Source organism: Syngnathus acus, chromosome 2 (assembly GCF_901709675.1).
Source record: "Syngnathus acus chromosome 2, fSynAcu1.2, whole genome shotgun sequence".
Taxonomy (NCBI): domain Eukaryota; kingdom Metazoa; phylum Chordata; class Actinopteri; order Syngnathiformes; family Syngnathidae; genus Syngnathus; species Syngnathus acus.
Window position 1 is genome coordinate 8730641 of NC_051088.1, and position 25187 is coordinate 8755827.

The window sequence follows — 25187 nt, forward strand, 5'->3', positions numbered from 1 at the left end:
AGAACCAATCACCGATTAGAACCAAATAAATCTTCTGTGAGCTATTTCCAAAAATATGACCAAGCCATTCTTAATTTTGCCAGACTGTGGGACAAAAACTGTGTTGAATTTGCTGAACTCACTTTTGTCTCCATCCAGTAAAATCTAAATCCACAAATCATATTGTTATATCATCAGGACAATTTATCTTTCAAATGCATGTACGCAACAGTACTCAATTTATGTACTGACACTAGATTCTGGAATTTCAGAGACAAATAAAGGGATAGCTGATATTGCCTTTTCAATTGCGACCATGCTTATTGATGACGTGTTTCGTCTCTGCCTCAGTGTGAAAATGGCTCGAAGCACATATGACCATGGAACTGGAGTGGCTGCCAGCAGCTGCTGCATCAGTGATTTGGACTGGCTTTCGATTTAAAAAAAAAAAAAAGAAAAGTTGGATAGTGAGCGGAAAAATGTAATTTACAATATGTGTCTATCAAAGAAGTTTGACATGTTGACATGTTCTTGGAGGCAGGTGTCAAACTCGAGGCTCAGGGGCCAGATCTAGCCCACCACATCGTTTTATGTGGGCAGCAAAAGCAAATTGTGTGTCAACTTCCATGACTCGCGTTAAAATCTTTCTCAAAATATTGAACTCTCATATGTATGTAATAAATAACGATATTGTGATTTTGCAAAAACTTTTTCTTAGCCTTTTTAGAGTAACTTGTACAATAATCAAACAAACTATTATTCTTGACTTCTGATTTCAAAACAACTAGGCGATCAATTTGTTGTGTAGATGTAATAATAGGATGAGATGATTAAACATTTATTTGGTTTCACCATGATGAGGGCTCAATGAGGGAGGCCATAACTATTAAGTGGCCCATCACAAAACTATGTTTGACACCAAAGAGTGTCGAATTTCAATTTTAGGTTTGGAGATCTGCTCAATAAATTGTTAAAATTACATTATATCTTTATTATTTTGTTGGTTTTGTTGTTTTTATTGTTGTTTTGCTTCGCTGAGGGACTATAAAACTTATTGAGAACACCAATACTCATGCCAACAGATAAATGGTACTAATAAAATGAGTTGTGTAGAAAATGTCTTACAGTATGTATAATCTTGATTGCATTTGATGGGGACCAGTTTGTGAAGAGGGAGGAGTTTTGTCTGACTGAGCACGACCTTGTCTCTTGAAACAGGCCCACTTGAAAGTTTCCACCTGGCATGACGACAGAGGCAACGAGCTGTCAGGCTAGCATCTCTCTTCAGGAATGTCTGAACATGCCTTTAAGATGATAAATTTGTCACCGCCGTGTCCCCGAGCGAGTGCGTCTGACACGACCTTGATCGATTGCAGGCAAAACGACAGATGGCCATAAAGGACAATCATGTAACTGTAAGCTTATTTGCATAATTGCAAGCATACAAGTACGCTTCAGACTACAAGGCCACATGGAGCTTGCACATCACCAATGAGCTTGTGACAGAGATGTAAAGCATTTATTGCCCTGTGTCAGCCATGACGCTCTTCAAATGTAAATTAAATAAGCAGGAATATTCTGAACACATAACACAAATGTGACCTGTTGGGTATAGTGGAAGACTTTGCAGCAAATAAAACAGAAATTAAGCACTATGGGATTTTTAGGTTGCATTGTTATTTTATGTTTTTGTAAAGTGCTTTGTTACAGTCAAAGTTGGTGTGAAAGCACTGCATAAATAACGGTATATTGTATTGTATTGTATGTATTAAAAAATGTACCTGCTCTCTTCGATGTGACAATATTGATAGTTTAACAAACATGCCATTTTCGGGGTCTCCTTTTTAGTGTACGAGGATTCCACCCAACACAAGCTATGTATACGTATATTATGAATATATTATACCGTAGCTTGCAGTTGCAACATTACAAATATATTATGGCTGTAATGTGTTTTCTTTCTCAGAAAAGCGTGACTATTTTACCTACGTCCAACAAAAAAGCAATTGGAAAATGACAAAGTTCAAAGTAATTGAACATTCACTAACATTCTTGTGTATGTGACACTCTTTTGTGTTTTTCCTAGGATTCCTGTAGTAGTTACAGTAAGAAAAAGCTACAGTAGCACTGGCACACCTCGCAGTAGAAGAGGGCGGAGTAAGCAGTGGCTCATTTGCATGACAGGAGAGCCCCTCGAGAGACATCTGGGAACAGTTTTAATTCGTTTAAAGAAATGGCATAATATGAGTCCTTTCTGGTCTTTTAAAGTCTTTACATGCTCATGCACCTATTTAACATTCAATCCTTCACTCTGTTCTCCACGCACCATCTCAATAATAATTCAGCAGTTGTAGCCTCTTCCCCTTCGATATCCCTCTCTATCAACTTCTTTTCAGTCTCCATCAGTCTCTATCAACCCACTCCCCTCTTTCATTGCATCAGCTGTTCTCCCTGCATTGTGTTTTCAGATCACATTCGCACGCCGGCTTACACACTAAGTCACTCTTTACCTCATCACTCAGCGGAAAGTCAAGACGAGGTCAGAGCGAGTTGGTGATAAAACGAGGGGATGCGGTGGTAGCAGCACGACAAAGACAGGCACAAAAGGAGTAAAAGGCGCTATGAATGATGTTTAAGTTTGCTATATTCAAGATGGAGGAAGTCAAAGGATGAATTGGGGAGGTCAAAAACAGGCAAGTGTTGAATGAGACTGGTTAAATGAATGAAATCTTCATGCAAATAATGAGGCTGGATTGGAAGACACTAAAGAGAATGGGAGGGCAAAAAGAGCACAGGAGGAAAGATATGATGGGGACAGAGAGGTGGAGAATAGTTCAGAGATTTATCGCAGGCTGTTACGGAGAATCGACTGAATAACAGGAGGTGAAACCAGTTGAATTATTCATGAGGATACAGGGCACTCATAATGCTCATCTATGAGGAAAGGGCAAGACAAGACATTGTGGATTGTGTGAAATATTCCTAGTAGGGATTACAGCGGCCCAAATTTCTTCTCCGTAATATACTCTATTACAACTATTAGGGTTTTTTTTTTTTGCAGGTCCCGTGCAAGTTACTGCATGAATTATACAAGAGTCAGGGAGACTACAGACACTACTAAAAAAACATTCAAAATATATATATGAAATGATCCCTAATAGCATATTTGCTGCATATTACATTGTATTGCATGTTTACTTCTATTTGAAGCATATTATGGGGAATGTAAGGCATTTGTTGGCTTGTGGTTGAACTATTACACAGAATTGTGGCTATGGTTGTTAAATTAGACCACTGGAATGGAACAGTGGTCAAATTTCACAATCATAGCCACAATTCCATTTGATAGTTCAATCCAGAAGTAAAAGTACAACTTATTTTTGTTGAGTCGGACTTGGCTTTCTGGTTCTGGACAAACGATAAATTGTAAACAAAGTAGCACTGAAGTTGTTGACATCAGTTATTTTAGAGAAGATTAAAGATAGCTACTAGTACTTGGAAAAACATTGGTGAAAGACGAAGGGATCTAGGTGGTATACTTGCTATACCCACTTTACTTTATAGTAAGTTTCCCATGATTTGTCGTCCACTTAAGATGCCCAATTATATTGTTCGAGTATTTCAAACACTATGCTTGGACATGTGACCACTTCAACGGTGTTGTAGAACCTCCATTAAGCTGATACGGGAACTAAGAAGCAGCTTGATTAAACAGACACATGTGGACACAGCTGCAAACAGGCAGCGCTGAAACAGTCAGGATTACACACTTACCGAGTTGATGCAGGACAGCTCCTTGTTGAGCAACCAGGGCAGGGAGAGTATGCCCACTCCACTGTAGCACGACTGAATCCTTAGTTTAATCTTCTCCTTTATCTGTCTCATTGTGAAGAGACACAAAGCCGTCTCCTTGGGTGGCTTGGCTCTGTTCTTTTGGCCCTGGGCAAATACAGCAAAAAGAACCTCCTCATGCTCTTGAATACCAAGCGATTGAGCCAAACGGGACCCCGGTCGAGCCAAATAAGCGTCCTGGATCAAGCGATATTCCACGCCATTCTTGGTGCAGCCAATAGGGAACTCAATGTAGGAGTAGAACTTGGGATCGTCCACGCAAAGCCGTACGATCTTGGAGGTGAAAAACTGCTCGCTGCCGGCATCGGGCGAAGTGAGTTTTGTGTCCAGCTGTAAAGTGAAATAATAGACAAACTGCTCACTGTTGAAGCCATAGATGTAGTAGATGTCAAATGCCGGGAATTTGGAGAGTGTGTCTGATGGAATCTTCAGCTGTGACGATACAAACTCATCCTGGTAGACAAAGCTGAACATGTCCGCATTCTCCTCGTTGGACATTAATTTGCGGCTGGACAGTGTTGGAAAGTACTCTGACTTGCCATCAATGGGAGTCCCAACGAAAAGTTTCCCACCCCCGCCAAAAGCATCTGGGGAGATCACTACCCCGGACATTGTGCTTGCCTCAGCAACACTGGATAGATAATGCTCCTTTCGGTGGTGGGGTTCGCCCAGTTTGAACAAATCATCCAGACGGAGGAACTGGCAAATTCCCTGCGAAGTACTCCCACAGGCAATTAGGCGGTTGTGGGCATCATCAAGCAGCAGAAGTTTATTGATATTGGGAGTTTGCACGAGCTCATGAGGGCACGACTGGACACCTGGCGGAGGGTAACAGCGAGGATTGTCCGTCACTGGGCCGGTCACGTGGCTCCGTAGCTTGGTGAGGTTGCTCGACAGCTTGTAGATCCAGTTGACTGCGCCCAGGTAAATCTCGCCTGATTTATTATGAACTACTAAATGTGTAAGCCCACCTTCTGGTGGGGAGAAAGATTGGAGAAGCGATAAGGGCGAAGAGGAGGAGCTCATGGACAAGGCGAGGAGCATGAGGCAAATGGGGAAGATGAGAGGTGAGGGCATGACTGTAATGGGAAAGGAGGCCTTGAGTCTCCTCGTGCCTCTTCCAGGCGTTATAGAACCGGAGGTGGCTGCTCTTCTTATATGGGTCGCTTTTTACAACTTCATGGCCTGTTCTTTGACTTCAACCGCCTCGAGGTCTGTGAAAAAGAAAGAAACACCACTATTATCAAAAATATCATGAGATGCACTTTTCACACACTTTTCTTGGTAAACGGATACATTTCTTGGGTTAAAGAAGAGAACATAATGAATTGTGATTGATGAATTCCAGTTGCCACTCAAAGTAACCATACTTTTCACCAACAATCCATACCATATTATAACCCAGTTTTTATGTTTCTTTCATTTGAGTAGCAACCAAATTATAATGCAGTTATTTGAGCTAATGGGATGTCACTATAAACATTTCCGCCCATTGATAGATTGACAGAGCATAGTTATCTCATTTGGCACGAAGGATTTTATTCTTGCCGGGAATGGATACTCAATCGTTCCGCTAACACAAATATCATCTCCAAAACAGCCAAGAAATCTTCAAACTATCCTTTATAAAAATGTGTCTCCTCCTCTCTACATTAAAGAAACACTATTACACTCTCTCCATAACCATCTGATATAACCTTTCTGACCACCAAGAACTAAAAAAGGACTTTGACGAATCATTATCGGATCCCCAGAGGACAAACACTTGTATTAATAAACTAACTTATCTGACTCCACCCACCCAGATCAGCATACCTTTCAACTGCTGCATATACAGATCTCCCTCCACCTCAACAACCTGCTTTGTCCCCACCGCAATAGGTCAAGAAACTTTTCATCCCCTTCACTTAAATCATCTGAAATTCTGCATATTCACAGGCTGTCTAAATGTTTAGGCTGTTGCTCAATATTGTACTCTGTGATTAGTTGTGTGTGTATATAAAATGAATCGATGTGTGCAGAGGCATACGGATAAGAAATTGCAGCAGAATGTAAAGAACAAACAGCATGCTTATTTCGATTCTGCCAGGAAGGTGACAAACAAAAAATGTTTTTACTACTATCCATTGATTACACTGTTAGGTCGCTATGATGTTAAACTAATTAAATAGCTATAATGCTAGTAAATCAAATTTTACTATTCCAAACTGTTGCACACTAATCTTTATAGATTTGTAACACATGATGGAAACCTGGCTGAAAATCATTTCAAACCTGCTAGCCAAAATTAATTTCATAAAGTGCACTAATGTCTCTTCTCTCACTCGGTGCTTCCCATTCTCTAATTCAACACATTCCTTTCTCTCGCTTCCCTTCAGACACTTCACTCTGTCAATAGTGTCTTTCATCCCGGGCCCAGCCGTGATTACAGTGGTCCAGATCACCGCGCTGTTGCCAACCCTATCAGGACAATACAGACCCTGTTTAGAGTCCCTGGCAAACACACAGACAAAATGCGAGCAGACAACACGTACTGTAAGTATGTGGTCGGTCGGGAGCGTCTTTTCACAATCACGCGCACCCATCCCACTGACTTCACAATCCTCTGACACGAACTAACTCAATCATATGCACATGTGACATTACGACACGGCCCACATACGCGCACACACACTCACGCATGCACACACACGCGCACTCACTCATGCGTCATTATTGCTTACAAGTCCCCTGCACGTTCACAAAAACTAAAAACAAATAGCAGGTTTAAGAATTATTTGACAGGATAGCTATTTTCATCATCTTGTCCTCAACAAATTCTATAAATAAATGAAAATGGAGCACACGTACAGGAAAAGATGTGAGTAAAACGTTTGACAAAAGTGGGACAAGAAGATGAAGAGAAAACTGAAATGTCTATGAAGTAGAACAAAAGAAGTTTTTAATTTGAAAGTTGTTCTTTAATGACCAAATTAGACCGAGGTTTTACAGAGTTTACAGATGTAGTTACTATATGAACACTGCTGCAGAGAAAATGGGACAAGATTTCCAGATTAAAAAAAAGAAAAAAAACATTATTTTTAGATGAGTGACGGCAATTGCATGTCTTCATTTGTGTCAATAATAAAGAATATTTCTTAATAGTGTGTTGTATGTGATTTAAGAAGATACATTATACACTGATTGCAAAACTTGCATTTGCTCTTTATCTTAGTTTAAATCAGTTCAGCGTCATTTCAGCACTAGCTTTGAAATGAAATAGTAGTATGGCCATGTGATAAGGAGAATAAAATACCTGCGCTAGCCATGGTAACCCCCGGTCATTGACTTCATAAAAGAGAATATTTGTGGATTTCCCTCATGTTTGTTAGCCATAGCATTAATCTTACAATTTCAACAAGAATTTATTTTGCAGAGCTATATGACATTTCAAGTGAGAGAATTATTGCCATGCACAGGCGTTCTGAGTTTGACTCAAAAATGGAGAAAGAGAAAAAAATCTGTTTTAGAGTTTTTCTTGAACCTGAAGCTAACATTTCTTAAAGTCATTATTAATCAAATTTGAAATGACGTGATCTCCACCTTGAAATATTGTTTCTGCGCATGCGAGGACATGCCGCAACTCATCTGACACATTCAATACAGCTGCGGAACACTTCAAGTCTGTTCAATGTTGATTAATAGCTGCCAGCGAGTGTCTGACCTTAGCCAAACACTTAAACTAATTTATACAAAGCACTTCTTGAGCATGAAGCCAACATCCATTACCTCCAAAAATCATAGCGAACATGTGAGTGCACACCCTGCCTCTATCTAATCTTGTTTATTAGGAGTTGTGCATCTCTCCACATTAGATGATTCAATATGATTCTCGATACATGGGGTACCACATAATCCAAGGATAGAAAGATTTTAAAATGGAACCATTTGATTCGGTTTGATTCAGTGGGATTAAGATTGGATTCAATATGGTACGGCTGTAGCTTTTGTCATGGTTATTAATATGCAGCAATATGTAAAAGGTCTCGAAATCCAGTCTGTCCAAGTTCAGTTCAAGGAAACTACAAATTATCACCGTCAAACAGATTTATAAGATTTATATCTGGAACGCAATTCTCGTAAATTACGATTTGATACGTATCTCGATACACGGGGTGCGATACGATTCAAGGAGGTGAATCATAAATGTTACAATTTGACTCAAAATAAATTTTTGTTACACACCATCTTGTTTACTATACTGTGCGCATCTCAATATCAGTCCATGCATAGATATTGATCAACACAAAGCAGAATTTTTAAAGTAACAATATCACATGATGCATAAAAGTTTACATTGCAAACATTTCCACTTTGTCTTGACAAATTGAACTGTAAAAACATCGAAACAAGACCAAATGAAGTATGTTATGCATTGCAATTTTTTTTCTGATGTTGCGGCTTAAATGTGAAATTCCTACACGGATTGAACCGTATTTACCTCTTAGCAACTGCTCTGTCGTGGGTCATTCGGAATGTGAATCACGTGAAGTTACCCTTAAGCTTGCAACACATGATCAGCAGCATAAGAAATAGTTGACAAGTGGGACTCAATGCTTGCTTGATGCGCTTGTTCTGAAACATGCTGCTCATTTTATGCATTTTGGGGCACTTGCAAAGGTTTATCACTTTAAAAAAAAATGTACATGCACTGCCACTCAATATCTGAGTCTGATCTGTTTTATTTAACATCATGCACCGTGTAACAGATGGTATCAAAGTTAAAGTCACAGCACAGGTCAGGAGAGGATTGCAAAGAGGCACTGGAAGCGTACAGACTCTTGAACGTGAGGAGATTTTGATTTGGAATCCATTTTTGAAAAGACATTTTGACTAGCTGCTAATACGGCTAGATGGAGTCCACTCACAGCCTCCACTTCTGGTTCTCTGGATGAGAGACGGAATGGATGGGGAATTTGTTGAATAGCTCCATAGTCACACAAGCTGCCAGCAAAAACATCATTTGAACATTTGTCCAACATGATTAGATATACTGATACATCTATCCAGCCATCCAGCCATTTTCTGTACCACTTATACTGTTCAGTGCCACATGGGAGGTGAAGCCTTACCTCGCTGACTGTGGGGAAAAATGTGGACGACACATTAGACAGGTTGCAGTCGATCACAAGGAACATATAGAGACAGACAACCATTAACACTCACATCAGTGCTATCACTGAGTGAGAACTGAATCATGCTGCCTGAATGGAAGTCAGATGAATGAACCACCACTCCACCAGTGACCATAAGCTGCTATTTTTCTGGACATAGACAACCTTAACCGATGTGAAACAATGCAACAGTGTCTTATGATGAAATAATGTTGGATTGCCTGTCATGAACGCATACACAGGACAAAATGAAGGGCCTCACTTCCTCCTGCACACTTTACCGTAATATTTAATGTTCTATGTATGTTCAATAAATAAAAATGATTTCATGAACAAGTGTGTTCTCCTGAGAATTTAGGCATTGTCTGTCTGTATAGCCGTCCGTTTTCTTGACTGTTTATAATGTTGAGAGTCATGGAGAGGGTTGATGAAGACCCAGCTCACTTACGTTAACTTGCACAAGTTGACTTGTCGGCAGTGAGTCACAAAAGTATTGGGGTCTTGACCACGAATCAAGCCTACACTAGCTACATTGGCTATAAACGCTGAGAGCTGACATCAAAATCAGCCATGTGACTGATTACACGAATAATGGTCCTGTCGGGAGAAATTGTTGCATCTCCCAAACAACTACTTTACAGGGGTGGATGGACATGGGTGGAGTTAGAGTGCAGGTAGAAACGGGTGTTTGCACCATGGTGGGAGTGAACACAGTCGACTTGCTTCCAGGTCAATGGAAGCGGATCCTCAATCAGAGGGTTTTGACGAATACTATTGTCATATTTGTGAATCAAATGAAATTCAATGACATCCACCACACGTCAGAAGATGTCTGCGTCTCAATAAAATCCACCAAAATCATGCTACAATGCTTGCGCCACAGCATAGACCTGCCTTTAGCTGGTGTCAGTCATAGAAAACACCCTCGGCCCACAAAAACGCTTACTCTGGCATGGGGACAAATTCTCAAATATGCTAAAGGAAACTTGCACCTGTCCAAAAATCAAAATGCAGCAGCTTTTAAAGCCAGAGTGCACTGCGCTGCCTACAAAAATTGAGTCATTTGTGTGTGGCTAGCGGCCCACAGTTGATTGCTGAAAGCAGGAAGGATAATGGACAAGAGGAGAAAGTAAATTTAAATTGTCTTTATCAGAAATAATGCTATGCATCTTCTTTGCAATAGTCCTTTCTTTTTCAGCAGCAATGACTACAGCCGTTTTGTGATCTTGTGAAGTGAAAACGTCTCTGTGGCTGATGAAATTATGTTGACTCAAAACTGATGAAATTATGTTGTTTCGTAATTTCATCACTTAGAAAGAAAGCTTAATAAACTGCAATGGCACTGAGGAGAATGCAGACCTTTTCCATTGGAAAAACATATCCTAAATTGGATCAGCGCATTCTAGAGGTAGACCTGTCTTAAAAGTGAATTAATCATCCCTGTGTCATACCAAAATTGTACAGCAAATTCCATCAGTACATTCACAACTTTTTACTTCACCTCCATGCTACAGACAAAGTAATCATACGATACTAGCAATAATAACTCCTCCATTGTCCAATGTAATAAAGGGAATGTGGTATGGAGTGTTTGAGTTGGCGTGGGCTTCTGTACCACGCGGCTGAAAAATAGTGGTGCCTTTACGGTCATATTCCACCATATGAATACATCAGCAGTTTAACATTCGACCCACAAACACACAGATTTAAACTTTTTACATTTACTGCACACTCGCCCACACTTTTATTGCAACTCATTGTATTGGCTAAAGAGGAGAAGTGATGACAGAGCAGCTGTCAAAACAGGGCTGTCAAACTTGTTTTCATCGGCTATATCGTAGTTACGGCGGCCCTCAGACGACCTGTTGTAACAGTAAAAATGTAAAATTGCTTGCAGTGTAAGAAGACCCCAAAAATCAGTGCAGAAAGTGAACAAAATCCAAACAAAAATCTCATTTTCTATACACCCATTTCTGTATGTTCACTAGCCAGAAGCAAAGCTGCTCTGACTTTGTCTACAATGCTAGTTTTGTTGGCCTTGCATTTGATAAATATCATTTTTATGATTTCTACTTGTAGTTTTTTAACAGAAGTCAAAGGAAGTCGCAAGCATTTGCTAGCCATGTGACATTACATGACATTGTGACATTGTGGCCTTCAGTTGGACACCTGCTCTTTAGACCTTCATATTAGATCCTGTATTCTCTAGTTAGATGACATACCTACACAGTAGTAATAACGTTTCCAGACCAATAATGTTCACGCACGCCCACGAGGATAGGTGAACTCATCATTAACTCACAGAGAGCTGTGTAGTTGAGTCCTAATCATTTGTAATCTGAGCGAGTCTTCTCAACAATATACTCATTCCGTCTCAGAGACCTCCATCAGGAAAGGGATTTAAGGATTTAATAGATACAGTTCAATCCTGACAGCAATTATATGTGTAAGAGCTCTTAACATGTAAGCCAGACTTTTATTAAAAACTCATTTCCGTGGCCATTGTGAGCATAGGTCAGCCAACACTTGCTGGCAGGCTTGTTTCAATCAGAAAAGGATTTATTTGACACTTCAGAGTAGACAGCTTGCTCAAAGGGAGGGACAATGAAATAAAGTGTCTATAAATAATCTCTGGTGAGTATGATGTATTGCATTTGAAGTTTTCAGGCTTTTGTCATTTTATATTAATACCGATCAAGAACTGCTCCAATTGATATTGTTGTGTAGAGGTTTGGAATTATCAAGGAGAAGATAAAGGGTTAACTATGTTTCTTGTTTCAGCAACCTAAACATGTAAAATGCGCTTCTCAATAAGCACTGGAACAAAACAATGTGTCAAGCTTTGACATGAATGATTTTGACATGTCCTTGTTTGTCAGGTCCTTCGCAGCTTTCTTATATGATTTTTAGCTCACTTTCGTGAAATATTTGGCCAGGGAATGAATCACTCTGGAATAAACTGCTTACAGTCATTACAGCAGTGCTAAAACAACATGTCTAATAACTGCCTCAGACCTTAAATTCACGAGTGGTGTTGAGTGGCTGATGGTGTTGTTTGCGTCCTTTATCTAAATGTCAATAGCAACTTTTGTCCACGTTAGTGCATCCTCCCCTTTGTTAGGATAAACAGTTGTGGTTCTAGAGAGTGCTTCCTAGCCACTTGATATTTGGGCTTGCACATTTCGTTCAGGTAAGCTTCAAATTCTGAAACCAAGTGCACCTTTGTCATTGTTCTAAAAGTAAATTAAACATTGAAGCTGTCCTGGGGCAGACCAAGATATATTTTGTTATTGTTGCTTTTTAGACACATTGCACATGTAAAACTGACACTACTGTATATTAAATATGTGCTGACAAATCATCAACACAGCAATAGCTCCCATGAGGAGTGTCGAAATGAGTTTGTGTGCGTCTATGTGTGCATAACCACAGTCATGATAGTGTGCGTGCGTGTGTGTGTGTGGATACGTGTGAGTGAGTGTGTGTGTGTGTGTGTGTGTAGAGTCTCCAAAGCAGGGACCCTGGAGCTAAAGCCATTTAGCGGGGCTTTAAGTGCTTGAATAGGCCAAAACCACACTTCTTTATCAGGGAATTTGGCGGAGATAATCGAAGCTGGCTGCTAACCACAGAACAGCAATTTCGCAGTTTAAGAAAATGAGAGGGAACAATGAAGGATGTACTAGGAGGGAGATAGAGGGGGCATTGGGGGATGATGATGTGGGGGAAAAAATGGCACAGTCCATTATTCTAAATCTGCATTAAAAAAAAAAAACTCCACAGTGTTTTTGTTTGTATGTTTGTAAATGCAGAAAAATAATAACAATACCAGAACACACAATGACAAAATTGATGAATAAAATTCCGAAACGGCGTGAAAATCAAGGGCCACCTATTTGGAGGCTTTAGCGATCCATCCCATCCATCTTTATAGTGGAGTTGCATTAGATGCCTGTTTTATTGTGGCGGCTGCGGCGCTGGCTGTAAAGTGAGCTGTCAGTACAAATGTTCAGCCACCATTAGGAAGGCGAAGACGTAAACACACTAATTTGACAACGGCTGATCTGCGAGACATTGGAGCCAAGCCGCCTTTAACGACCAATATCCTTCTCATTTTACGACATCAGATTAAATCACGTGAGCCGGATGAGGACAAGCTATATTGCGACATAAATAGCAATAAAAATCTTGCAGATATAAAATGGATGATGTACTGATATGTACACGATACAAGTAGCAGAGCTTTTTTTAGTGATCACCTCTACAGGAGACTTATTGTTGCTGCTTGGATAAAGCCTTTAATAAAACAAGAAGCTATTCTTGACCCCATTTTGACCCCAGAGCTCCTTCAGCCATCTTGCCACACACATGAACATTCTCTATTTGTTTGCAAGTTTTTTGTGAGTTTATAGCTTTGTGTCGTGAGGTAAAATTTGACTTACAAGCAAGCTCCTAATATGCGGCCCACTCACCAATGCACTTTTAGCTGTTTATAATGGGACAGTCAAACACAAATACAAAATGACGAGAGAAACATGGAGCGATTCCATCACTGTATTTGTTCTGCGGCAAACGGGGATCACTCACTAGACCGCACACTTTAAAGGCAGTGTGACGTTCAGTTTAATTACCCTATTCTATATATTTTTAAAATTATTTTATATTTTATTTACATTACCTTTTAATTTCATATTTGACAATACAGTACCACAAAGACTTAGTGGCAACATGTCTTCCTGACAGTCCGGCCGTTTGGGCCTCAGATCTCTGCTCCGACATTCCTATGAGAATTTTGCATGCTCTCCTGATGCAGGTAAAGTGTCAATTTATTTATGAGTGGTTGCCTCTCACCCAAAGTCAGCTGGACTAGGCTCAAGCTCAACTGCGACTCAAATGAAGACAAGCACTATAGAAAATAAATGGATTGATGTTTCCTGGCCTCATTGTTTTGATCATGAATTCTCAACCACATAACTACAGCCACAAAGAACTCTATTGCAGCAGGAAATTGAACTTCCTTCAGCACCTACTCTGTAGCTGACCACAAACTCTGCCCGGAAAAGTTCATTTGCCTGCGAGGCAACGATGAATAAAGCATCAGATTATTGATGCAATAATTTCTAACAATAAAATAGTAGGGGGCTATAATTAGCAGCTCTCATCACGAGTACCCTACGTTAACCCAAAACAACAAGCACAGGTTGACAGGACCGCAACAAGTCAACAGTTTTTCAAACCAGAATGTTAAATTGGTTGTCAATGAGGAGCAAGCGGTTCACATGCCTCCAGTGTGGCAGACGTTGAACTGCAGTTTAGGTATTTATGTACCTTTGCAGTGCTTTATGTTGCTATTTATTTCTAATCTCTCTTCAAAGCCTGTATGTCAGAGAGCTTTCTTTGGCATATCCTGCATTCATCTCGTTATAAGATCAAGTGCTGCAAAGCACATGCACAGCAATAACGTCAACACACACACACACACACACACACACATACACACACACGTACACAGAAGATAATGCAACTGCTCTTTCAGCGGCCTTAACACAGATGCCAAGCCATATTACACTTGATTAAACAGTGTCGCTCCAATCGGGCCCTCGCACACCTACACATGCACACAAATACATATGCATACCTTAAGGCAAGATGGGGCATATGCAACACACTCACCCTCACAAATTTGGTGAAATGTGTCTTCATGTGCATCACAGGGAGGGACAGTGTTAGTGCATGTGCGTGCGAGTGTGTGTATGCCCGTGCACGCTCATGTGCCACAATGTCTCCGGGTTTGAATGCATGTGTCATCTATTCGTATGTCATAGCTACTCTGATGTGACCTTTAAACACAGATATTTTCTTCCCGGCCTGCAAGCAACACTGCTAACACAATTACACTGGGCTAATGAACAGAGGACCCTGACACACACACACAGGAACACACACACACACTTTCCTTCATGCATATCAATCTCCTTGCAAAGGCTACATTTGCATCTTTAATATAAATGAAAGTGCTTATTAAAGTTCATGCCGATGTTAAGATCAGATTGACTAAATCCAAAGTGTTTAACCTATCACACCTCCTCTCCTTGGCTGCTTTTAAAACCAACCACCTTTGCTTTTCCTGGATCTGCGCATAAGGATTCCTACTAATATGTGTCATGAAATAAAAGCTGAACTGTTGGTATCTCCTCACAGAATTTATGTCTTATACATAGTTCCAAAAAAATCCCTGTGGACAAAAAATGATCTCGTTAACTAACAATGACTGCTTTGTATGTATCTGTGGTCAAAAAATAAATGACCTTTTGATGACTTGGCAGTACATTTAAAAAAAACACGTCATTCATCATAATGCAAGCCGGTTGTAATGTTTCTGAAGCGGTTGTCTCTCACCATACGTCATACCACCAATAACCTCTCCTCTACACATTACAGACACTTAGAATTGCTACATGATACTAAATGAACAACATGCTTTGGTTCTATGCTGTAACTCCACAGCTAATAAAAGCTGGACCCAATGTGAAAACAAGGTTGGTCACAGAGGAACAGGGAAGATTGTTATGGCCCTACCATTTGCAGTTGGATGGGATGATGCAGCTTGCTGACTCTGGTTGTGATTAACAAGCGTTAGCACTGACAGCATACAAGGCCCCAGCCTTGGAGGGTGGTGGGCGGGGGAAGAAGGTCTAACCCGCCTCTTATGTGTGCAGGCGGCCTGCAGTTGAACCTAACTTCTGACCTCCCTGTAGGCCAGCAAAAATGCAAAGACAATTTCCCTCTGAGGAATGGCAAACTATTACAAGAGTGTCACCACAGTGTAATCAACAAAGTGAAATTTCTTTGACTGTTTCCTGCAGTGTGTGCCAACATGTGTACCGCTTGCGTTAAACTGATGACCAGGGGTGGCGCTGTTTCTAGTACCAGAGCTGAATTTTATTTTTAATGGAAATTAAACTTGTATTAATAATGTACTTTGTTTTACAACAATCTATTAAAATTCCACATCATTGATTGATGGCTGTCATCCACCACTGTAATGTGATGTGTTATGTGTGATGAAACATCCTTGTAAGATGGACATTCAAGGTGAGGTTAGGAATAAAGATAGCAGGGAGGGGGTAGAGGGAATAAATCTTGACAAGTTCAACTTTGGTCCACAAATGCAGCACATTCTTATCCCTGTACCTTTATCCCTGTAAAAACATTGCTTTCTTTAGTCATCGTTCCCTTCTCTGAGTTGCCTTTCCTAACACATACATACATAGATAAGTCAACTAAGGTAAAAGTAAACTAAAAGTGTGACTTTCATTTCTGAAGCCCATCAATGTTTAATAATAAGAAAAGGAGACAATTATTACAGTATATTATGAAACAGTTCCTTCTGTTATGTTACTTATTGAATTTATTCCTCTCATCTTTTTTATGTAACAGATATTCATTCACTGCTGTTGTAAACCTTGAGGCAAATGCTTGCAAGCAATAATTCAGCTGAGTGGGGGCAAGAACGTGGTCCAGAATTTGGCAGGCTATAAGAGTTTCTGAAATTATGACCTCAGTGATTTAGCTGTCCCGGTAAATATAGGAGATCTCTCAGAAAATGTTAATCATTTTGGACACAAAAGCATTTGGACATCTGGTCATTCCAGCTTGGGGAAGTGGAAAAAAAAGTCAAACTTCACCTTTCCACTCTTTTCTAAGAAGACTCACCAACAGTTTAGAGTGTGTCTGTACAAATTTTGACAATACAGTCAGTCGGCATAATATTTATTGATGTGATTGATACGATTTAGGTCGGGGCTCACAAGTGCTTCCACACCAAACTCTCCCAAGCACACCTTTATGGACCTTCTTTTTGCATTTGATCATAGTCATGCTGTAATGAAAGCAGGAAGTACACAATTGGTACGATGAAGACTAGTCTCAGTACTTTCTTAGTACAGAAAAGCAATAACAGGTCTAATGAGGTGAGCAGCAGGAATTCAGCATAAATCTGTATTTTGGAACATATTGATGATGAACAGATGGGGAAAATCAACACACCCAAGGTGCTGCTGATGTTTCCCGGCTTCTGTGGTTCCTGCCAAGGGCAAGCGAGAAAACAAATAAATACCGCCCCACCGTGAATCATCATCATGTCATATCATTCATTCACAGTTGAAAACCTTCTGCTGCTGCTGCTGCTGCCGCTGAAGAAATATTTAGTCACACAAGGCTTCAGTCTTTGTAAAAGTTCTGCCATTAAATGGTTTTCCTTCAGGCATTTGGAGAGAGCACCCGTGGGCCTGAAGGTCAGCGGGGCCGTGAGATCATCCAAAGGCCTCGCGCCAAGAGAAAGACTGAGAATGTCTCTCAGCATGTCTGCTCGGAGGCAGCAATCTAATACTGTAAACATGATGTCAACTTCAAACCGGGAGACAAAACCCCACGGGATGCTGAACTCTTCACTTCACATGGGAAGATTGACAGCGCTCAACAGCTCCATCAAGCTCCATCTTGACCAGTTACTTTGGTTGAGTATTTCACGCACGCACACACACACACACACACACACACACAAACACACACTCATCCCTTATTTTACCCATCTATCATTATTACCTATGAAAGCTTGCAATTGTAGTAGTCCCAAGTGTGCAAGAAGGATTTGTGAGATTGCATACCTGTATTCTTGCAAGTTTTACAGATCTCAGTTTGAGTCATAGGTCAAGTTTTCAATTTCTGGTCAACCTGGCAATTTTGTATATCTCTTCACTGACTATTCTTTCCTTTAGGAGCTGAAGAATGATATCCAATGTCACTACTCATTGATCGCCTACCACCTAGAACAGATGCATGCCTGCTCATGACGGGAAAATGGACAAGAGACTCCCATTGCCTAGGACAAATGTTACATACAGTTTTCGTAACATCTAACTGAAAAGGTGCATCCTTAAACAGTGACAGAATGTAAACAGGTAGAATCACACTCATGCATGATAATGGCGTGTGTGTTTGTGCATGTGTTTGTGTGTATGTGTTTGAGAGCGAGTGAGTGAAATGAGAAGGAAATCTCCTAAGATTGTGAAAACAAGTCCCATTTGTGGTGATAAAATCAGTTAATCTGGCCCCTCTCAGCATCAGCCCAATTCATTTCCCCAAAGGACTTCTGGAGTAGGGTAGCGCACACACACGCGCAGATGTTTGAGCAGAGTTGATATACTCATTGCAGTTGAGAAGTAATCCCCTTCAATGTAGCCCATATAAGATTTCACCACAGGCATGCTTCTTTTAAACAGGACTTAAAAGTCCACACATCATCAACATACAAATGGTTTTGCGTGTGTGAACACTTAAGGTGATACAGTTTAAGATAACACCGTCAACCTGAGGCCCAGACATGAATGAGGCATGTGCTCCTTGTCCCGGCTCTCTTGAGCTGCTCTTACCTAGCCACAAAATATGGAAAAAAAAACAGAGCTGTGGATCCCAGTGTATAAGATAGTGCCATAAATATTGAAACAGGAATTATATAAATAGGCATCACCAATGTTCGGGCTTGGCCTACAACTGCCCCAGGGCAGTTTTGACATTGAGAGGAAAGCAGCTACATACGAGGCAAAGTCAGGATGGCTACACAAAGACTGATATTTAAAAATTATGCATAACAAAAACTGTTCTGAAGAGCATGCCTTCTTTGTCATCATTTCCCCCTTTGTTAAAACATATTTTTACTGTTTTATGAACTTGATTTTGAATTCACAGTCTTTATGAAAGTGACTTTCTGCTTCAAGCAATAACACTTTTTCTCTTAAATGACTTTCTGCAGTATCCTGGTGGGCTAAAATAGCCTTTTTGGTTAGAGTTTTAGCAACACCTGTTGCTTTGGCACACATTTACAGCCTAGAGATTTCTTTTTTTAATAACTGATGTCAACAGGGCGCAGTACATTAAGAATCACTCAACCCTGAAAATGTGGGAAAAAAAATTGCAATTTTCTGTGGTTCAGTAAAAACACCCAAAACATCCCTTCTTGTTTCTGTTGAACAAAAGTGAAGGACAGACAACACAGTGAATGAGTCAATGTGACATCATCCTCCAAGTGCAACACTTCGGTTTTGTGCGCTCCCACACAGCAGCGACAGTTTAGCATGTAACACAGCAAAGGGTGGTTTTAATCAGGGAGCGAGGAATTCGACCCATAACCCTTGCCCATGACCCATTGCAGTTGCTGCTGCCTTATCTGATTGGGCCGTCTGGCACAGTAATCGTTTCCAGAACCCAAACAGGGTCGCTGAGAATGAATGGAGGGGAACGAATGGCGCTCAAGAAACAAGATTGTTTGGAAGTTCCACAGGCTGTCTGTGTCAAAACTCCAGCTTAGACAATCTAATGGAGACACCATGTTGATGCTTACTAAACGAATTCAGGCCTGACTACTTGAAATTGAAACAGAAATTCAACAAGCTTGGTGAAACTTCATTTTGAACAAACAGAATACGGAGTGAACGGTGTGAAATCCAAATCTCGATGTTGCTACAATACAGACTAGTGGAGAGTGAATAAGAGATGATCAATACGGATAGATGGAGGGCTAGATGGACAGATCATTTTCGATCTTGGTTATTTTTTAGACCAGTGATTCTCCACTGGTGGATCAAGACCCAAAAGCGGGTTGGAGACCCATTTTACAAATGTGCTCTAGCTACTCCATAAACAAATACTATGGGGCATCTCAGCCTTTGGTTAACAGATGTCATAGCTAGCTATATGCATTTGACAGTGTGTTAATCTCAGTTCGAACTGTGTTTATAAATGTAACATACTGTAGATGTCTTTTCAGATGTTATTTTTAAACAAAGAAAATGCGTAATTGTTCTTAACAAAATGGGTCACTACTCCGCAACAATCAGAAAATGTGGGTCCCAAGTTATGAGCCACTGATAAAGACAGGGCTGCCTAAAAAAATGACTCTGTGATGTTGATGAAAAGATAAAAATCACACTCCTGTTTTTCTGTCAGGAAGTTGGGAATATAAATGGTCACTATAAAAGTGAAAGCCAAGGCTTGCTATAAACAAACAGTACACTTGGTTTATTTTCTTTATACGCACTGCATAAAATGTTAATGTCACAAAGTCACAGATGATGTTTCATCCACAGAGTGCTGCCAATTAGTCCCTCTTAAATCACAGAATGAGTGGCACTTCATCACTTTTCCATGTTTGCATTGCCATCCTATCTAGACGGTCATTTCCACCCTCTGCAATGTTTCCTGTCATACTTTGGAGCATCAGCATGCAGCCAGAATCTCATCGACTGCCTCCTCTCCCACCCCCATGGTAGTTATAGGTCACTCACATACACAATAACATGCAGAATACGCATCCCCAGGATTAAAGGTGCTCATGTCGACACGCACAACAATGTGTTTGATGTATAGGTCAAGGTAAATGTACATCATGTAGCTCCACTATCGTTCCCTACAGGTGAACCTCTTCAACAAAGCTCCCTTATCGCCACAAGTGTAAAGCTGCATTTGTCTTACAGTATTGAAGTCAAAGTCTTACAAAAATTGTCATGACAAAAAATGTCATTTGCAAGGTGCATCATTACGCTAATAAATGTACGACTGCTTTAAGATGAGGACTGCTGAGTATGCCATACTTAAGTTACATTTTAGCATGAGTCTGACAAACAATAAAAAAACGACACGCTTGACATCGGGTGTCGTTATTTTATTTTATTTACATTTGAGGCGAGTGCTGAAAAAGAATTACAGTAAAGTGACTGAAATCTCGCTTGTTGTGTTTGTTCAATCATTAAATAAACATGTTTTTTTTTTTACCAAATGATCCTATTACTAGATCACTACCTGGCAGTCTCTGGAGAGACATTTTTCTAACAAAATGCAACTTTTTAATCAAAATATTTCAACTTCATTCTCATTACATTAAAACACATTTCTAATATTTCTCAATGTGATAATATTAACAATTCCATATGTCACAACCAAAACAACACTGTTGGACCTGAAGGTAGCACTAGCTGCTGCAATGTGTCCAACTCACCAGGAAAGTCCTAACTACTGACTTCTATGAATTTTAGAAAATTCAGATCCACGCTGAGGAAATATTTTTCATTTTCACTGTTGGCATCATGGCCAGATATTTTTTTTCATCCTAATGCACCATTCCCACTTACAATCACGCCGGAACCAAACCCAGATTCCTCTCATGGCAGTAAAATTGACCCTTTTTAAATATATGACTGGAATGTTTGATATTCCACAGTAAATCTATGCTACTGAAGAAAAACATGGCTTGAACTCCTGCAGGAGCCAGTCAAGTCCACAAGGAAAAATGAAATACGTTGAAACAATTCCCTTTCTGCTATTTACTCAGAAGAAAGAATGTGCTTAAAGCAAGCCAGTGGCCCCAATGGCTACACACACAAACACGCTGACTCAAACACGTTATAGTCACATCAACAATTTCACAGTTATATACACACGCACGGGCATGCTATTCTGCACACACACACAAACAGTCCACATAGACAAATAAACACACGATGTAAAGTAGTCCGAGCTGTGTCAGTCACACATTCAAACTGAGAAGCTTCTCGGTCTGACATTTAGAAATACGTAGTGAAAGATGTTGTGAAGCAAAAGTGTTGTTACTACTAATTAAATGGTTAACTTATTTTCATACTTTGACCATTCCGAGAGTTGGATAAATTACACGGATATTTCATTATGCTTTAAAAGTTAAAACAAAGGCATTTGTGCTCATTGACAGTGGTTAAGTTTGGTGTCATAGTTCACTTGCCTGTTTTTGGTGTAAGCAGCGTGGATTCCGTTCCCATTCAATGACAGTGAGGATGTGAAAGTAAATGTTTGTCCTCATCTATATGTGCTGTGCCATTGACTGGCTAGCAGCCCAGCGTGTATCTGTCTTTTTCCAAAGGCGCATGGTGGGACAGAATCCAGCTCCCCACAAACCTGAACTGGATAAGCGCTAAAGAAAATGGATGAGTGGATTCAAGTGTAAAGACACTAAAACATCATTTTGAATATTATATACAGTAATAAAGTTTGCAAAATGTTTATTCTATTTCCTTGATTTCATTCAGGGGGGAAGGTTTTCTTTGTATTTCAACAACAATAGGATTCAAAATGATTGGTAGAGCAATAATGGATATGAATTGATTCTCAGTTGCTTGAACCCGGAACAATAATCTGACGTGGCAGCCCAGACCCAAATCCTGTGGAGGCCCATCACTTAACATATGTTACCATGAAATATTAGTCTCATAAATGTCCCTGATATTGCATTCTTGAGGGGAAGAGCGAGACCAATAAAATCAAAGTAAAACTTTAAACGGCTGTTCCTTTCATTCTTTTGGATATAGAGACTAAGGGACAAATATAACAGAGAGTATGACAGAGAATACAGAGACAAGGGAGGAAAACCCACACCAAATAATGGCACTCAATTCCAAGTGTGGAGAAAGGAAGAAGAAAGACAAATCGGGACAAGAAAAAAGGGAATCACAGTAAGCCCCATTAGGCAGACTTCATTGAAGGCTTTCGTTGCACTTGGGGAAAAAAAAAAAAGCTTTTGCTACCACTTCCACAAAACTCGACACATTCACTCCAATTTCTGATCCATTTGCAAGCGCCATGTCCGTCTCACCTCACAATGGTTCCCCATGCGTCACCGGCTTGTAAAGTTAGTGATTCATGGGCCAATTTCAACGTCCAAGTCGCAATACTTTCAAGCTGAAAACCTCAAGGTGCATTGGATACGTTTCATCATTTTTCTGACCCTGCACTGTTCCACTTTGCTTCAGGGGTAGAAATGGAAGCATTTACTATCAACAGCACAACGCTTATGTGCTCCATCATCCATATCCTTGCCTTTATCCTTGCGTGCTGGGGAATTTGAAGGTGACAGAATCGCACACAATGGCAAAAGAGGAAAAGGAACAGGAATTTGGATGAGGCTATATAGACAAATATTTATGATATATACGTATGTATATATATGTGTGTGTGCGTGTGCGTGTGTGTGTGCATTCGTGCGTGTGTACATATGGGGTCAAGACTTGAACCCTGAACTTCAGAACTTTGAGGCAGCTGTGCTAAGCAATTGTCCACAGTGCTGCTGGGCCATACATTAGTTCCTGCTCATTATGAACTTATTTTCATCACGAGGCTTGCTTGGTCTCATGTCATCAATGTGTTCTACAACTACTGTGGTGGTGCACAGAGTTGAGCAACTTTTGTACATGTACAAGTCAAATGTGCTGAAGAAGGATTGCCAAGATAAAACTACTGGTTTTGACAAAATGTTCCAACGAATAAATCAGTTCATAAGTCATCACCATCTCTGACAACAGACCAGAGAACCTAAGCCGCATGCTGCAGTCAGCGGCTTCAGGGAGTTCGAGAGCATACCTTCTTGCCTGTCCTTGTGTAATACGCTGAACCCACACGCTCCACTTTTCATGAGCGATGAGAGGATGCACCCCACGGTTCACTAATCCTGTTCCTCAAAGTCAGACACAACCTTACAGTCACCTCTCTCTCGCTCTCTCTCGCTCTCTCTCGCTCTCTCTCGCTCTCTCTCTCCCTCTCTCACTCACACACATACACACACACACACACACACGTTTGTTTGAGTGAGCACTCAACAAAATGAGGTGAGCCTCAATTTGTGTGTGAGATGATCAGAGGGCGGGTCACTGTTCTCTCTGACTCAGCAGTTATGATAGCACCTTCATTTATTTCATCCTCAACACTGAGCCAAGTGGGCCAGTGCCAGGAGGCTTTTCGCAGATGTTTAAAACACAACATTGACTGCAAAGTGAGCTTCTGTCGGCTTTCAACATGAGGAAAAGAACTTATTTTGCTCCATCAACCTTGTTGCCACATTTCAATGTTTGGTCTAATTTAACATTGTGTTAAGGACCAGTCAAGCAGAGAGCATGCAGTGCACTGGAGCTGATTTAATTCATGTTGAGATAACTTTTTATCTTATTCTCCCAGCGACCAATCAGATGGTCGAAGATTTGGACGACTAAAAGTTGAAAGTTGGTTTGAATGTTGGTAGAAAGTTGATAATTGGTATGAATGTTAAATTATATTAGCAGCTTAATATTGCCAATGTTTAATGCACACCACATCATAAATCTCCAATCTAAATCCTGAAATGTTTCTCTTGAGTCTTGACTGACATGATGTCATCGCGCATGCAATCCAATGTTGATGTTTGCATTGCATCGCACCTTCTTGTCCTCACTTCCGAGAGCCCCCCCATCACAACTAGAACAGGAACAATAACGGGCTTGTGCAGGACTAAATCAACAAAACTCACTGTCACCGTGCTCCCATTCACTCATCTTAACGCACTCATTTTTGCCTCACTGCTTACGGATGCTTTTCCCCCCTCCTCCTATGTCATTTCCTTCACTTTCTCACATTTTTCCTCATCTCCCGCCTCATTTGTTTTCCTCAAGGACGTTGCTCGTTTGACGAAATCATACTTCTCCAGCCACTTATTTGAACGCCTGCACTTGAAGGAGAAGAAGAAAGAACCGACACAAGCAATACATGACCGGCATAATTTCTAGAGGTCATGCATTTGTGTAATTAGATGTGTGCGCATTATTACACTGAACATGTTTCCCAAGAATTCTTAAGTTGCACAAGTGGATGTTTTCAAAAACATTCCACCTAATATTTTTGCAAGACAAAATTATTACCGTCGCTTCTCTCCTTACCAGAGGAAGCGCTGAGGAATTAAGACGAAGTATGTGTTGAAAAAGTACGCCTCTAGAGCTCCAACAAAAATGTTAACTGTATGACCTCAGCTACCGCAAATCCTGGATCAGCTATCTTTTAGAATAAGTTGGGCTCTCCCTCTGAAACGGATAAATAAGCTCTAGTGACCTTATCTTGGATCATATGTGATGCCAGATATATGTCATTAAAGACTACAGAATTTCCTGCTAGATCATTAAAATCTCTACCTAACCTCATATTAATAGGCCTCGACAGAAAATTGTAAAAGCCACAACTTTTTGGCTGCAACGAAGGAGACGCAGCTCTCAGAAGACTGCAGTACAGTGCTACAAACTATAACCACCATGATGATGAACATATTTTAATACCTCGGTGTCAAACAAAATTAACATCATTAAAGGAGGCATATCATGC

At 40.4% G+C, this 25187-nt stretch overlaps 1 protein-coding gene across 2 annotated transcripts in view; it reads right to left on the reverse strand.

Moving 5' to 3' along the window:
- Nucleotides 1-25187, reverse strand: part of LOC119119674 (plexin-A1-like) — a 158110-nt gene that overhangs the window by 127784 nt on the left and 5139 nt on the right. For both annotated transcript variants that reach the window (XM_037246165.1, XM_037246164.1), the window contains exon 2: nt 3754-5045. In XM_037246165.1, the coding sequence (XP_037102060.1) occupies nt 3754-4908 (1155 nt within the window). In that variant the 5' untranslated portion in view covers nt 4909-5045. The remainder of the gene's footprint in view (nt 1-3753; nt 5046-25187) is intronic.